General features: G+C 32.5%; 2 protein-coding genes across 2 annotated transcripts; both read left to right on the top strand.

The window, feature by feature from the left end:
• The first annotated feature begins 6,981 nt into the window (after positions 1-6,981).
• Positions 6,982-8,457, top strand: LOC146926208 (dirigent protein 22-like). Its single transcript, XM_085758583.1, has one exon. It carries the CDS (start codon positions 7,109-7,111, stop codon positions 7,700-7,702), a length of 594 nt encoding a protein of 197 aa, XP_085614709.1. The 5' UTR covers positions 6,982-7,108; the 3' UTR covers positions 7,703-8,457.
• Positions 8,458-12,954: 4,497 nt separating this feature from the next.
• LOC146926207 (uncharacterized) lies at positions 12,955-14,139 on the top strand. Its single transcript, XM_085706875.1, has one exon. It carries the CDS (start codon positions 12,955-12,957, stop codon positions 14,137-14,139), a length of 1,185 nt encoding a protein of 394 aa, XP_085563001.1.
• Positions 14,140-16,864: the final 2,725 nt, after the last annotated feature.

Raw genomic sequence — 16,864 nt, 5'->3', positions numbered from 1 at the left:
ATGAGAAAATCGTGAACACCATTCCCTTTTGGAGCTGCTCCTTGAACTTGTAGATCAATGTTCTTCGTATAGACACACCAATTCGATCACCCTAGATAACAATGATTAAAACACTATACTTTAAACAAAAAAAATAAAACGATATGAAAAAAGTAGCTTTGGATCCATTAGAATCAACCCCATGGAAAATGGTAGTTTTTATTTTTATTTTTGTAGTCTTGAACAAACCAAGCACGAACAACCCTCACAAACAATGTCCACGATTGTTTTCTTGGCGAAATATCAGAGATGAAGTCGTGTTTCGTAGACATTTTTCTTTGCAATAGAATAAATTACAGAAATAACTTAGAATATAGATATCAGAGAACCAGAGAACAGAAAAAAGAAAAACTATATTTTGTGATTGTTGTGTACTCGTACCCAAAAAACGCTACTATTTATATAGAAAAATAGTACCATAACGGTTAATATCTATTAATTATTAATTTGACCGTTTTAAAATTAATATTATCAACGTCTTTAATATTATAAAATGTGCATTAAACGATTAGATTATATTTCATGTAACCTACAAAAAATTAACTTCATAACATTTGAAATTTAATAATATCTTATCAATATTAAGTAATATAATTTTGTAACGGATAAAAATTAATTATATAACCTTAAAAACTAATTACTACAATTAAATTTTTAATTAGTAGGTTATTGTCATAGTGTAACGGATCAAAATTCAGAATATAATTTATTCAAGTTATTTATTATAATTTTGTAACCTACCAATTTTTAATGTACCGTATAAATGTTACTCGAATACTAATTATATTATTAATTATTTGATTGTAACGTACAAATTTTTATTGTAACATATAAATTTTAATCGAAAAAATAATTATATTAATAATTATTTGATTGTAACATACCAATTTTTTAATATAACATATAAATTTTAATCGAAACAATAATTAATTAATAATTATTTGATTGTAACCAACTATGTATTTTCTGTACAATTTAATGTTAAATAAAAAACGGTTTTTAATAATAATTATTAAGCTTGTATTAAAAATTAGGAGAATTTTTTGGAACAAATGCCAAGTAGGATTATGATGATGTGGACATCTTTAGAGGAGAGGATTTTGGAATAGGCTATTTCTAAAAATTCTAAATTGTTAGTATAAAGATTGTTGTTGTTTTCGTCCTTCTGTTAAATGGTTCTGTTAAAGGTGATGATGTGGCTATTTGATGCTGACGTGTCACTACTTGCTGGCAGGGGGGTAAATGACTGAATGTGAAAAGTTACTTTAATACTTTTTTATTATTTTCCCCCCCAATTACATCCCTAATTTCACCCTTCAGTTCCAAAATAACTCTCTCCCTTTCAACCGTGTACACCAAAAGTCACCGGAACCACCGTAATCGTCGCCGTTATGCTCGTTGCCGTCGTGTAACACTGTTGTTGCTCGCGTTTGTTCTTGTTCGTGTCACCGTAAGGCAACACGTACGAAAGGTACGGTTCTCTTAAGTTCTAAACTTTGTTGCTCTGTTTTTGCTCTAAAAAAACTACCAAAATGGTGAAAATCTTACTGTTTTATATCTTAATCTTACCGTTTGAATGAGTTTGCATGTTAAAGATTAGATTTTTTTGACAAATAATGTTGATATGGAAATGATCTCTTTTACAATTTTAATCATCCTATTATTGTTTATATGTGGTATTATAGTATTTGAATGTTATTAATTTCTTTGATTTTGCATGTTTATCTGATGTTTATTTTTTTAGGGTTAAGTTGTTATTATTCTGATTCAATGTTATTTTTCTGGATGTATAGGATGAATGGGGACATATCACTTGTCATGTATCATGGAGGGAGGTTTGTAAGAAATGGAAGAGGTAACCGTGAATATACAGGGAAAGGAAGACGTGTGTGGGATGTAGACCCAGACCTCGTTTGCATACCTGATATTAAAAAAATGGTTGTGCAGTGTGGTAATTATGGGAATGTTGAGGGTGTGCAGTGGATGAGGAAAGAATTTGGTGAAGATTATGATTTGGGGTTGAGGCCATTGTCTGTTGATAGTGACGTAATCAACATGGTTGACGCTGCAAAGCGAAATGGAAATTGTGTTGACGTATACGTTACACATTATGTTATGGAGTGTGTAGAGGTGGAGCATATCACTGAAGCTGAAAGGTTAGAGATTGAAGAAGCAATGATGTTGGCTGAAACTCAGATAAGTGCATGTGAAGTATCCAAAGAGCCAGTGAAGAATGCTGACATGGAATTTGTCGAAAGACTTGTTAGAGAAGTTGAAATACGTACTCAAACAAGAGTTGATTTAGAGCCAAAAGATGTATCTGGTCAAGAGTCTCAAGCAAGGCAAGAAGGTCCAGGACAAAATCAAAATCCAAATGATTTTCCATGCGCTGATGAATTAATCCAACAAGAACAAACTTTGAATGAGTAGCTTTCGAAGATGAGAAAGGAGGTTAAACGGAAGGGGAAAAAAAAGGTGAAAAGGGTTATTCGAAGGAAGAGGTCTGTGTTATCACCAAGTGATAGTAATTGCCTCTTACATTTGTTTTCAATACACATAAGAAAATACTTAGAACAACCATACATATTTCATATAACTATTATGAACCAAGAATTTTAATCAAAACTAACAAGATACACAACAATATCATGTACTTCAATAACTTGACTTAATTCATCAATGCATCAATTCTATCCAGCAACCTTGTCTTCCTCACCTCTTCATTGTTTCTATCTTGGCTTGAAATTTGCATTTTCTCCATCAAATGTGGCTTCCAAATACCATCACCACCATTTTGACAATCATTACATGCATTTCTTTTCTTCAAATTATCCTTCTTCCTCAACAGTCCAGCCTTCCAGACATCTTGATCAAGTGTCCTATTAAGCAGCCCCAAAGCCTCAACCTCATCAACCCATACAAAAAAATTACAATTGTACTTATGATCCTGAAAATCAAAATCAAAGTTACCCAACATATCAAAATTACCCAACAACTTAATAAACCTCAAATTTGGGTATAATAATGGGGTAAATCCCTAAAATTACAGAAAGGGGTAAATGAATTTGGGAAAAAATGGAAAAACTAAAATTAGGGTTCAATTACCTTTGGAAATGGGCATGAGAAAAATTCTCTACCAAAATTATATTCAGTTCCAGCAACTCTGACCACAGATACTCGTTCACAGTGACATTTGAGGGTAATAATGTTCATGCTTTCACCCATGGAATGAGAACTTGTTGTTTCTTTCATTTTCCTTTGATTTGTATATCCAAATCCACCACCCATCATTTTCAAACAGTTTAGAAGGAAGAAACTGAATTGAGATGGAGAAGAATGAGGAAGAAGATGAAGCTATGATTATGTACATAGCAAAGAAGAAGTTACCGTTGCAGATACAAAACAAAACTTAAAAAATAAATAAATCAAAACTAGGCAAAAAAAACCCCTATGACGTGTCTTAATCGACTGTCTCACGTGGATGTGCCATTTGGCCAGTTAACGACCACGTCACCATTCAAACTGCAGAAATGGACGGATGGACGAAATTGACTAGCGTTAAGCAATTTCGGGGCTTAATTGATGTTTCGTTAACTTCAGGGGGGTATTTGATGAAACTTGCAATTTCGGGGGGTATTTGCCTATTTACTCAAATAGTTAGTTAAGGACATCGTAGAAAAAATAACATTAATGTTTCATTGTTATTGTAAAACGACTTATAATTTAAGACAATTTTTTTTTCCAAAGTGACATATAATTTACGAAGGGGGAGTACTATTATTAATTTATTATTCTAAAAATTTTGAAAATAAATAAATTATAATGAATGAAAACCTAAAAGGATTTGAAATTTGTCCCTTGATACAAGATAGTCTTGCATAGACACAAATTTTTGGTATAATTATTGGTGTAAGTTAGAAATTTAGGTTTTCCTTGAATGTGGGTAGAGAATCTAGGTTTGGTATAAACTTTCTTTTATCAATCAGTGGTTAATTTTTTTTTTTTTTAACAGTGAATATGTGGGGAGTCTGGAGTTCAAATCCAACCTCTGCATATATTACGCAATGTCACTACCAACTGAGCTAATGTCACATGGACTGATATAAACCTATTTAACAGACTTGTAATCCAAAAATTGATCGGGATGTAAGTAAAGTTTGGACCAAGAATTGTTCTACTTAGGAATTGAACTTAAGTTTACCAGAACATTCGTCTTTGGTGGAGTTCATTTACCAGCCATTTGAACCCAATTGCTTCGTTACAAGGTTCTAAAATTTTAAGAAAAACTGAAATTGTTGTTTGCTTTTATTTAGTTTTGTTCACCTTCTTGTTCTTAGGCGAAAATGGTCTTTGTAATCCAACAATCAATCGGGAGGTAAGTAAAGTCTAACCAAAAATTGTTCCACTCATGAATCAAACTCAGGTAACTCATTAACCCGTCACTTGAACCTAGTTACCTGATTATAATGTTATATCAGCTTGATATGTCTATACTAAACGAGCTAGGCTAAGTGTATATTTATGTAGGCTAGATCATAGGCCTCTGTCAGACTGCTAGACCTATTCTCATCCCTATGAGTGATGTATTTTTAGTGTGAACTGAGTATCTTCTATATATGGTTGTAGAGGTTAATCACTCGATTTGGATAGGTCTACAATGGGTAGCAAAACTCCCATATAAGAGATTTAACATTGTTGCATACCTAAAGTTAGTTTCAAATCCATAACTTCGGATTAAATTGGAAGAGATCATTTATCAGTGAAGTATTTGATAAGAGATGTAAACATGATAACAATTTTAAAGATATCCTTATTTATTAATTTTGTTACGTCTGTAGTAACTTAACCTAATTTTTTCCTGCTCATTTGCTTTATTAGGTTTGCAATTTTTTAACCTAACAAATTCCATCTCAAAAAATGTATTGCACACCAATTTCATTCCTATCCTCTTGCCTTTTTTTTTGAAGAAAATATTTTCTACCATATCAATGATCTTACAGGTTAAAGATTATTTATTGGTCTCTATTATAGTCGAGAAAACCCATGCGACGCATGGGTCAAAAGTCTAGTTTTAAATATGTATTGCTATGAGGTCCATTCATTAGATGGCTCGTAATAGAGGTTGGATGTTTATTTGTATGGAATGTGATTATTTATTGACGGTCTAGGTTTTTTCCAATCTTTTATTTGTTCCATGGAAGCTATAAAATACATGGGCTAATTATTTACATATTATAAGAAGTTTTTCTTTCCACAAATCTCATATATTTACATAAGGTAAAATTGTGCAGATAAATCAATTAACTAATATGAGTTTTCAGTGCAGTAATTTATTTTGCATATGAATGCTGATTTGAAAAAAGAAGATATTTTGAGTATGAACAAACCAAAAGTCTTCTAGAAAAGCTTTGTTGGAGTGCATTTTTTTATTGAAGAACAAAACTCACAACAAATGTGGAACACTTTTGCCACCACAAAGACTAAGTGGCATTTTCCCTGGCTGTCGGTCTATGGTCCTGCCGCCTAGTAAAGAAAGAAAGAAAAGTGATGTCTGCAAGTCCAACAAACACACCACATTCACCCACTTAGACATCGAACCAAATGATTATCATTTTTCCTATCTTATTTTTTAAAATACTTAATTTTGAGTATTATAAGAAATTTAGCTAATGATATTAAAATTTCATGAAAAATATATAGAATAAAAAATTTCACCACCAAAGAGAAGAGATCCAAATAACTTAAATGGTTTTAAAAAAAAAAGTGGTGTCAGAGTTTATTTTAATTATTCAAATTTTTAATATTAAATTTAAGTTTAATATTTGGTGTCAACGGATGGATGGTGACTCGTAATTTAAATTGCAGGGTTGGGTCATTTAGTTTGAATTATGTTTAATTTCGATTTTGCAATATTGTTTTAATAGTTTGAGTCCTTTACTCTTGTAATAATAAATAGGACTAAGGCAAATCAATACTAAAAAAGTATGGAAATATAAATGAAAAATATCATTGTATTGAAAAGAGATGAACGAATATATCAAGGCTAAGGCAAATATCAATACTCAAAAGGTAGGCAAACTAGCCTCAATGACTTATTTTTGTTTGAAAAAAATAGAGAGCTAATTCAAAACTTAAAAATTAAGTTAAAGAAGATATATGCATTTTTTCTCAAAAGGTAGTTATAGACTTCTCCCATCGTCTTAAATCACAAAGTTGAACATCAAAAAATTAAATTACATATCTTAGAAATTCAAAATAATTATCTACGTATTTTGAGTGATTTGAAAGTTTGATAGTAAATCGTGCTCAAATGGAGAAAAGGGTGAGATGGAAGCTAATTTTATTTAAAAGTCAAAAATATTTTAGTAATTTCCCCTATAAAAAATTATATTTTTTTGGATCAGGTGGTCGTGGTCTACCCATGCCCTAGAGAGGCTCCGCAACTGCGTAAAGGAACAAACACAACAAAAGATTGTTTACCCAGTTCAAACCAAATTGACTTACGTCTGAAAAATAGAACGACTATTCAATACATTATCATTGAGTTTTTTTTTGGTGGTGGCCAGGGTTTGAACCCTAGACTTTGCATATTTTATGCATTGTCTCTACCAACTGAGTTAAGCTCACGAGGACACTTACAATTCTCTCTAATAACAAAACCCAATTTCTATCATTTCTAAAATTGAAAATTCATTGATCGCTTAAATATGTGTAGAAATGACAACTAAAATAAACAAATTAATAAAAAGAAAAAAATTGTAAAAAAACAAGAGGAAAAAAACTTTGCGTAATGTATACTTTCTATTCTATTTTATTTATTATTTACAAATTTGAAACCATGAAATAGAAAAATATTTCTTTTCTTGTACATTCTACTAATCTACTCCATTATTTGTGTCCTTTGTCCTACACTTTACACCCACCTACATTTGTTCTCTTATAAACAAACCCCTCACCTCTTCCACTCACAATTCATTCACGTTTTCGTTATTCTCTTCTCTCCACCACTACTTTACCTTCTCCACAGTTAGCATCACAAAAAATCTCAATAACCCCACCACAAACTACAATGCAAACCCAACACTTCATCACTTTGTTCTTCTTCCTTCTCCTATCTTGCAACACCATCACTTTAACATCATCATCATCAGAAAATGATGACACTTTTGAATTTGTTCGTCCTATAGACCGCAAATTATTAAACCTAAAGAAGGAAAAACTAAGTCATTTCAGATTCTACTGGCACGACATAGTGAGTGGAAAAAACCCTACTTCAGTTGCAGTTGTTCCACCACCATTGAAACTAAACACGACAACTGCTTTTGGAACAGTTCGCATGATTGATAACCCTTTAACATTAGGACCAGAACTGAGTTCTAAGGTTGTTGGAAAAGCTCAAGGGTTCTATGCATCTGCATGCAAAGATGAAGTTGATTTGCTTATGGCTATGAATTTTGCCTTTACTGAAGGAAAATATAATGGAAGTACACTTACTATTTTGGGAAGGAATGCTGTTTTTCATAAAGTTAGAGAGATGCCTGTGATTGGTGGAAGTGGAGTTTTCAGATTTGCTAGAGGATATGCTGAAGCTAATACTCATTGGTTTGATATCAAAACCGGGGATGCTATTGTTGAGTATAATGTTTATGTTTTTCACTATTGATTGTTAATTATTGTTGTTGGTGTTAGATTTGGATTTACTATGGTTATTAATTAATAAATCTGTTGTTGTTGTAATCAAATAATCTAGCTAAATATATGGATTCGTGGTGAATTTGATATAATCAAACAAACAAACACTCGTTGGATAAAGACGGGATTACTCAAATTGTAGATGGACAAATCAGAAATTTAGAATTTCAATTGTTTGATACTCATCATCAATTGAGATTATTGAATACAATGATGACTGATTGCATCAGATCTATTTTTTTTTCTTCTTGTTTTTGAGGGTTTGCTTGTGAAGTTTGACTTTCCTTTTTTTTAGGAACACATCTTTGTTCCCTCTTTAATTATTAGTGGTTGGTGTTATAATTGAGATACTAATTTAAACTGCCCTCTTGATTTTGATTTGTGATCACATCTAACATCTAATACTCATTGGTTTGATATCAAAACCGGGGATGCTATTGTTGAGTATAATGTTTATGTTTTTCACTATTGATTGTTAATTATTGTTGTTGGTGTTAGATTTGGATTTACTATGGTTATTAATTAATAAATCTGTTGTTGTTGTAATCAAATAATCTAGCTATATATATGGATTCGTGGTGAATTTGATATAATCAAACAAACACTCGTTGGATAAAGACGGGATTACTCAAATTGTAGATGGACAAATCAGAAATTTAGAATTTCAATTGTTTGATACTCATCATCAATTGAGATTATTGAATACAATGATGACTGATTGCATCAGATCTATTTTTTTTACATTTAATTATTAGTGGTTGGTGTTATAATTGAGATACTAATTTAAACTGCCCTCTTGATTTTGATTTGTGCTCACATCAAACAGCTCATTTTGATTTGTTATATCATTTTTACACAAAGATTGAAAGGACAAATTATCTGTAATGAATTGCTTTACTTTTAAATTTATAATAATAGCTCATAACAACTCATAGAGTCCTACTATGTTATGTCATAATCTAACCTCAAATGTACATTAAATTTTGGTCCATAATAAGTATACAATCCTTAAAAATTTGTGTTCATTTTGCTCATTAGTTTATGGTTCTAAAGAAATGAAAGTTCATAATGGCAAAGGGCACTATATCTTTCATTCTTTGAGGTCATGTGGTACTGACGTACTGTATCCATTTTCAATGAAATATTAGCAACAGTCCTACCATCATTGGTTTAGAAACAACGGAACGGAAGGAGTTGGAATTAGTTCTGTAACACAACAGTTCCACCCTGGGTTTAGTGTCGATGTCATTGTCTACCAACAGTTCCACATCAAGTTTGAGCAATTTTTTTAGGGTTAAATATGTTTTTGGTCCCTATAAATATGTCAGTTTTTCGTTTCAGTCCTTCTAAATAATTTCTTCAACTTTTAGTCCCTAAAATTTTTTCCATTTTCACTTTTGATCTCTCCTTTAAAGTAAACTCCTATGTAGAATTCAAATTTTTGAATAAAATTTTGCAGAAAAATTCATTATATTATATGTATGATCTCTCCCAAAAAAAATTAGAATTTTTTAACAAAATATGAATTTAATATGAATTTTTATATTTTTGACGGTTAAAAAACATATTTAATTTATGTTTTGTTAAACAATTCTATTTTTTTCTGGAGAGATTTTTACAATATTCTACACATTTCTGCACAATTTCATTAAAAAAATACAAAAATTAACTTAAAAATAGGGACCAAAATTAATGATTGAAAATTTTATAGAGAGTAAAAGTTGAAGTAAAATTTTAGAAGGACTAAAACAAAAAATTTGTATATTTATAGGGATTAAAAACATATTTAACCCATTTTTTTTATAAGCAAAATCATTAATGAGAGTAGAAGGATTTTTTTTTTTTTTTTTTTGTAATATAAAGTAGAAGGGATACTCGAACCCATTATAAAATAAAAGTGTTAACCATTTGAAGACATGCCAAAGGGTTAGAACACCAAAAAGAAAAAAAATTAAAACTAGATTTAGCTCTAGCTACAAACCACACCCAAGATTAGGTTTTGATGCTATCGAATACAATCGACACAACACAACCCCTACAATACCTTTGAACAAAATATCATTCCTCATTAACTATAAGCACAAAATGGTGTCTAAACAAATCAAACCTTTCCAAATAAAATTAGACTACCCCCCTTAGTCAGTCTTCTGAAATATATAAAATGCCCTGCAACTAAAAAAAAAAAAACTTCTTCATTAACGACATGGGACGACCCTCTTTTACCAAGATCATTAAAGGCATGGGACGACCTCTGTTACCAAGAAGAAGAAAAAACGTGTCTCTAAAGTTAAAAGTAACATACACTCTTTTCTTATTAGTTGAATGTTAAATGAGTCAAACGAAATTGTATGTTACGTCCCCCTCCCCATTTTACAAGTTTTCTTGTCATGTGATGTTGTGTTTGGTGGTGCTCAAATAATTTCAACATTTGAATTTTTCTATTCACAACAAATTTTGTTAGGGTCTTTAAAAAAACAAATTTTGTTAGGGGGCTTGATAAAAATATTTCATAATCAATATAAATTTGTTAGGGGGCTTGATAAAAATATTTCATAATCAATATAAATCAAATAATAATTAACAATTACTTTGTTTTTTTTGTGGTGGTCGGAGTTTGAACCCCGGACCTTGCATATTTTATGCATTATCCCTACCAACTGAGATAAGCTCACGAGAACAATTAACAATTACTTTGTAAACGACGCTACTTATTTTCTTCCTAAAAAAATTGCTACGTATTTTCTAATTTTGTTTCATTTTTATTTAAATAAATTTGTGATGAATATAGTTATTAAAGTTCTTTTTTAATTTTTTATTACTACCACTAGACCGATGGGTATGAGTACTATAATACCTTCTGAAACCCCACGCATTGTCGCACTAATGTTATAATTTTTTTTTTATAGAAAAAAAAGTTTATCTAGGTTGAACTTTAGGAGTTCATCATAATCAAACCTCAAAGTTTATAGAGTATTTACAAGGATATTTATAAATCATCCACTAAAAACGTTATCACATTAACAATAAAAAGTTGAGTGTACAACTTTATGGATGAGTCAACTTCTTACCAACTAATTGATCACACTAATTTGATCTCAATTCATGAGCTCAAAAACCACATTATTATACACCAATTAACCTCATACGGAATATATATGTTCTCAGTTTTTGTCTGCAACGTGCGTGATCCTATAACTGTTTCTTACCTTCAAAGCAACACCTCCAATATTTAAACGCATACTTTGCACTTTTGCAGAGTTGAGCAGTTCGGTGTATTTTTATCAAGAAGTGAAAGGTTTAGGGAATTTTTTTTTTCCTTTTACTCATGTTATCAAGATATTCTAATAATGAAATAGGAAATTAAATTTAAAAGGATTAGTCTCTCCAACTGCGCGTATATCATATCCAGGTAGAGCATATATGGTTATTTCAATAATAATAATAATAATAGTTTGAAGGATTAGTCTCTTCAATTGCGCGTAGAGCATATTTGGTTCTCATAAAATAAAACAATAATAAAGACATAACTTTTGCGACAAAAATCTAAGTGATTAAGACAATAAGTGGTGGAGCCAGAAAAAAATTGTACATGTCATCAAAATAAACTATAATATTTAAATTAAATACACAAATTTTGTATTGTATACAAAAAAAAATTACTAAAAAAATCTTGAAAGTAGAGTAATTTTTTCAAGAAATTGATGTTGTAAGTGATCAAGACGATAGATGCTAGATGATCCTATGGTTCTAACTATATTAGATATTTTATGCTCCTTCGATATAGGACTTTTATCAAGAAACTGGGAATTTAATTTGTATCCACAATAGAGCACCCAACATTGGGTGCTTAAGTGGGTCTCTATGTCCACATCACCAATTTTACAGTAGTACTTAATAAACACCAATTTTCTCCAACCTAGTACCTCAAAAGAAAGTATTAAATAGGTCCTACAAATAACTCTATATCATTACATTTTTAACAAAATTTATTCATTTTACTAAGATTTATTAAATGTGACCCCATGAAAAATGAAGAGAGGGAGGGTGCTTCCATAGCCACCCTCCTCCATAAGCACTCATATATTATACTCCACAATGGGGGTGCCTATTTAATGTGGTGTTAAATAGGTGAAGCACCCACCATTGTGGATGGTCTTAAACTATAAATGCATTAAATATGCATTTAAATATGCGTACAATTAAGGGATGGCAATGGGTACCCTATGGGTAGGGTACTACAATGCCTTTTCCCATACTCACATTTGTAAAAAATACCCGTACCGGTGCTCGTACCCTCGTGAGCAACAACTTTAGTGTCCTTCCCCATACCCTATGGGTACCTAAGTGTCCATACCCGCTCCCATTAACCGCACTTCAAATATGAAAAGACAATAAAAACATCACAATTGAAATAAAACTATGATCCAAAATTTTTAAAATTAACTCATAAAATAGTACGAATCGTAGTATTTAGTCAAATAAAAAACATCCAAAATATCCCTAAAATATTGTACATCGGCAGGATGGAGTTGTTATTGTATTAAGTAGTTTTTTGCTTTATATTAAGGTTTAGGCTTAAATAGCTAAATTAATTAATTAATTATACACCAAAAATAAATAAATTATTTGTGATATTATATAAATATGTATATGCAGGGTTGCGGGGATGGACAGTATAGTACCCTTACCCGTGCCCATACCCATTAAAATTTGTGGGTATTACCCGGACCCATGCCCAAACCCATGAAAGTGTTAGTTTTGTTACTAATTCAAGTTTAGTTTAGTGGTAATCGTGTTTAAATGATTATTCACAGTTTGTTTTAGTTTGTTTTAAAATTTGTTACAAGTTTGTTAAAGTGTAGCCAATAAGAGGTTAGGGTTTGTTACATTGTTTATGCTTTAAGCTACCTAACTAGTTGTGTATATAAGCTACAACTCATTGTACATATTTGACATCATTCAATAAACAACTTTATTTTCATCAATTTATACTCTTTCTCTTCTCTTAATTTCTCTCAAATACCCCATAACCAGAAACTGCTTCTGGTTACTGCTTCTGATAGAAACTGCTTCTGATAGAAAACTGCTTCTGGTTTTCTGATTGCTTGTTCAACAAGCTTGCTGCGCTAACAAATTGGCATCTAGAGCATGTGGTTTCGATAAAAGGGGTTAAACAAGATCTTCAATCACGCAATTGCAGAAAGAAACGCTGAAGGAATCACCATGAACGGTAGCAGCAGTTTCAATACGCATCTTCCAATTCTTGAAGCACGTAATTGGGAACGATGGAGTGCAGTGATGAAGAACCTGTTTGGTGCACAAGATTTGCTTGAAATTGTGCAGAATGGTGTAGCTGATTTAGCAGCGAATGCGACAGAAGTGCAAAGGAACGCACACAGAGATCTGAAGAAGAAAGATTGCAAGGCTCTGTTCTTGATTCAACAAAGTCTTGATGAAGCCAACTTTGAAAGAATCTCAAAGACGGTTAGTTCCAAGGAAGCCTGGGATATTCTTTCAAAGTACCATGAAGGTGATGATAAGGTGAAGATGATTAAACTTCAATCACTAAGAAGGAAGTTTGAGTTGATGCAGATGGAAGATGATCAGAAAATTGCTGAATACATCTCCAAACTTATCAATCTTGTGAATCAGATGAAGGCTTGTGGGGAAGCAATGACAGATCAACAGATTGTTGAAAAAATCATGAGGACTCTATCTCCAAGATTTGATTTCATTGTGGTAGCAATTCAGGAATCAAAAGATGTCAAGACATTGAAGATTGAGGAGTTGCAGAGTTCTTTAGAAGCTCATGAATTGATGGTTTCAGAAAGGAGCAGTGAAAGATCAATTCAACAAGCCTTGCAAGTTCAAACTATCAAGAAGGATGAAAATGATAGAAAGAATTCCAAGAAAGGGAGGAAAAACTCTAAGGGAGGAAATGGATCTAAAGGCAAGAACAATGGATCTGAAAAGGGTGAATTTTCAAAGGAAGGAAATTCTAATCAGAAGAAGAAAACTGATAAGAAGAAGATTCAATGTTTCAAATGTGAGAAATTTGGGCACTATGCTTCAGAGTGTTGGTCTGGTAAAGGAAAGCAATCAAAGAATGATGAAGAGGAAGCAAAAATTGCACAAGATGATTCAGATTCAGAGTCATTACTCATGATGGTTACAACAACCAGTAATGAGAGCTGCAATTCAGAAAGTTGGTTCTTAGATACTGGGTGTTCTAATCACATGACTGGTAACAAGACATGGTTAAGGCAAGTGGATCCTGGAAGGAATACAAAAGTGAAGCTTGCAGATCATAGAGTCTTAGTTGCAGAAGGAATGGGGAATATTGCTATTGAAGGGAAGAATGGAAAAAGGGCAATAATTGAAGAAGTTCTCTATGTTCCTGGAATGTAGTGCAATTTACTGAGTGTGGGTCAATTCATTCAGAAAGGATACTCAGTGGTTATGAAGGACAACACCTTCAAATTGTTTGATAAAGATCAAAGGTTAGTGTTAAAAACTCCTCTTGCAAAGAATAGAACTTTTCAGACCAATATGAAAGCTGTGGAACTGAATTGCTTATTAGCTATAGTGAAAGATGAAGATAGCTGGCTCTGGCATTATAGGTATGGTCATCTCAATTTTAGAGGTCTTAATCATTTGGTTGATAAAGAAATGATACTTGGTGTACCTAAAATTGAAATACCAAACACTGTCTGTGGTACTTGCTTATTGGGAAAGCAACCCAGAAATGCATTCAGTTCTAGTATGGCTAGTAGATCAAAGGAACCACTTAATGTTGTGTGTCATACCCCAATTTTTGACCTAAGGTCCCACTGACACGCGTCACGTGACCCTAGTCGATCCGAGGTTTCATTTAAAAATCCGGCAGAGAGGTATTTTAAAATACCTCATATTTGATTTCGAGTCGGCCCCCTTTTCTCTTTATTCTTTATTATTTAATTTTATCTTTATTTCCATCTTGTTTTATTGTTAATTAAATTAATTTTAACTTTTTTAATTTAGTTATTACTTCTTTTAATTCTTTTATTTTTCTTTAATTTATTTAAACGATAAAGTCGAAAATTATGTATATATTTATCCCTTTCTTTTTTTTTTATTTATTAAGTGGTAAATTCAAAATGGTCTCAATCCAAAAAAAATAGTCTGTCACACGCTTCAAGCTAGCCAAGTACGTGTTCGTCGATCAGTCCAAATTCAGTTCGGAATATTTCCTCAATCGAAGTCCAAGTTCATTCACATGTTCATCCTCATCAACCCAGCAACTGCATTCTCGTTTTCTCCTCCCCAAGCTACTAACTTCTGGCCTCATTTTAACAAACCCTAAGAGCCTCAGCCTCACCCTATAAATAGACACCTGCACAAACACAAAAGGACGGAAAAAAATTTGCAGAGGGACGCGCAAGAAAACCAGCAGAGACGCAAAAAGGAACCGGCAGAGCAGAGGACGGACACGCAAAAACCTGCAGAGACAGAGAAGAAGGCCAGAACACGCACCATAAGCCAAGAACCGCTCATCATAAAAGGACAGCCGTTGCAACCAAATCCAAACCGTCCTTCGAAGGAACGGTCTTCACGAAACCAGTCAAAGACCGACTCCAGTCATCATCGAACTCGATCCAGGACTAAAGGGTACATCTTTTATCATTGTTGTACTGCTGTTTAGATCTAAGACTGTATTGGGGTAGGGATTCGTTTTAGTTGGGTACTGGAAGTGTTTTTTTTCCTTCTTGCCGTTTTGAAATTGAAAAAAGAAGAATAGAAAAGGAAGAATCCGAAACAAAAAATTATTAAAAAAAATTAGGGTTCCGACGCGGTGGCGCTGCCCCACCGGCTGCCGCACCGCCGCCGGAACCCCCACCTACCGTCGCCGGTTTCTGGGACCGTATGAACACCATCGGTTTTTTTGCTTGAAAGATGAACACTCAAGAAAGAAGATAGGGACCATGAGAGAGAAGAGAGAGAACCGAGTAAGATAGAAGTGAAGAAAGAGAAAAAATGAGAGAAATGAATGGGAAAGTGTTCTACAGCCTTTATATAGGCTGGATTGATCTAGTATGCTCACGTACACGCGATGGCGTGCACCCACGCATCCCTTCCCTTTGATCCTTCTTCTTTTAAATCCTGTGGCCACCAAAGCCTCCCTCCTAATCAAACTCAGGCCGTCCGATCAATCGGACGGCCTATTGCGAATCCTTTGGTTTCACGCACCCAGTAACCCGCTCCAGGGTCCAAATCCGACCCGTCTAGCCTATTCCTAAGCCCAGTTCCACTTTTTGCTTAATTTCTGTACCCCCTACCTGCTTCACGCACCCCCTTTCTGCATCATTTTTTATTCTTATTCATGCATTTTAATTTGTTCTTGCATTTTTAATTTCTTAAATTAGACTTCATATACATTATTTATTTATTTATTTATTTATTTGTGTATATTTTATTTTATATCATTCATTATCTATCACGTGAAATTTAGATTGCATATTAGGTTTAGATAATTCATGCATTTTTATCTTAGTTTTAGCATGGCATATTTTAATTTAGTTTCTTTTATTTATTAGAATGTAATTAGGTTTTAATGTAATTTAATTTATTTCATGCAAAGAAATTAGGATGTAAATAGGCCTAAATGTAATTTATTTATTTTTATCGCAGACCGTAGAATGTATTAATAGGTTTTTTTTGTAATAGTTTAGGTGAATGGGTGCGTGCGTGTGTGTATGCCTTTATCTCTTGCTAGTTTAGGTTAATGGCCCTTGTGGTGATCCAACGTCACCACGAAGTGCCTACGCTTTTATTCTTTATGCTCCGTTAGTTATCATTCAAAAAACAACAAAAACATGCATATTACAAAAAACACAAAATTTTCTTAAATAAACCTTGATCTTAAATCAAGTGACCGTTTTTTTATTTTCTTTCTTTAATCAAATTTCAATCAATCTAATTATATTTCAAGTCATTTTTTCTTTAATATAAAAAATACAAACAAATTCACTTTGCCACTTGGCTTTTTTTATTTCAAAACCTTTTTCAAACTGATAAAAAACACACAACCAATCAAACGTCAGTTTTTCAACCACGAACTACGTGATTTTGATCCCTCACGGGTACGTAGGCAGAG

This window comes from Medicago sativa, chromosome 4 (assembly GCF_051527215.1).
Source record: "Medicago sativa cultivar Bolivia chromosome 4, Bolivia_mono, whole genome shotgun sequence".
NCBI classification, from domain to species: domain Eukaryota; kingdom Viridiplantae; phylum Streptophyta; class Magnoliopsida; order Fabales; family Fabaceae; genus Medicago; species Medicago sativa.
The sequence above is the reverse complement of the archived record's forward strand: the minus strand, read 5'-3'. Positions and strand labels throughout refer to the sequence as shown.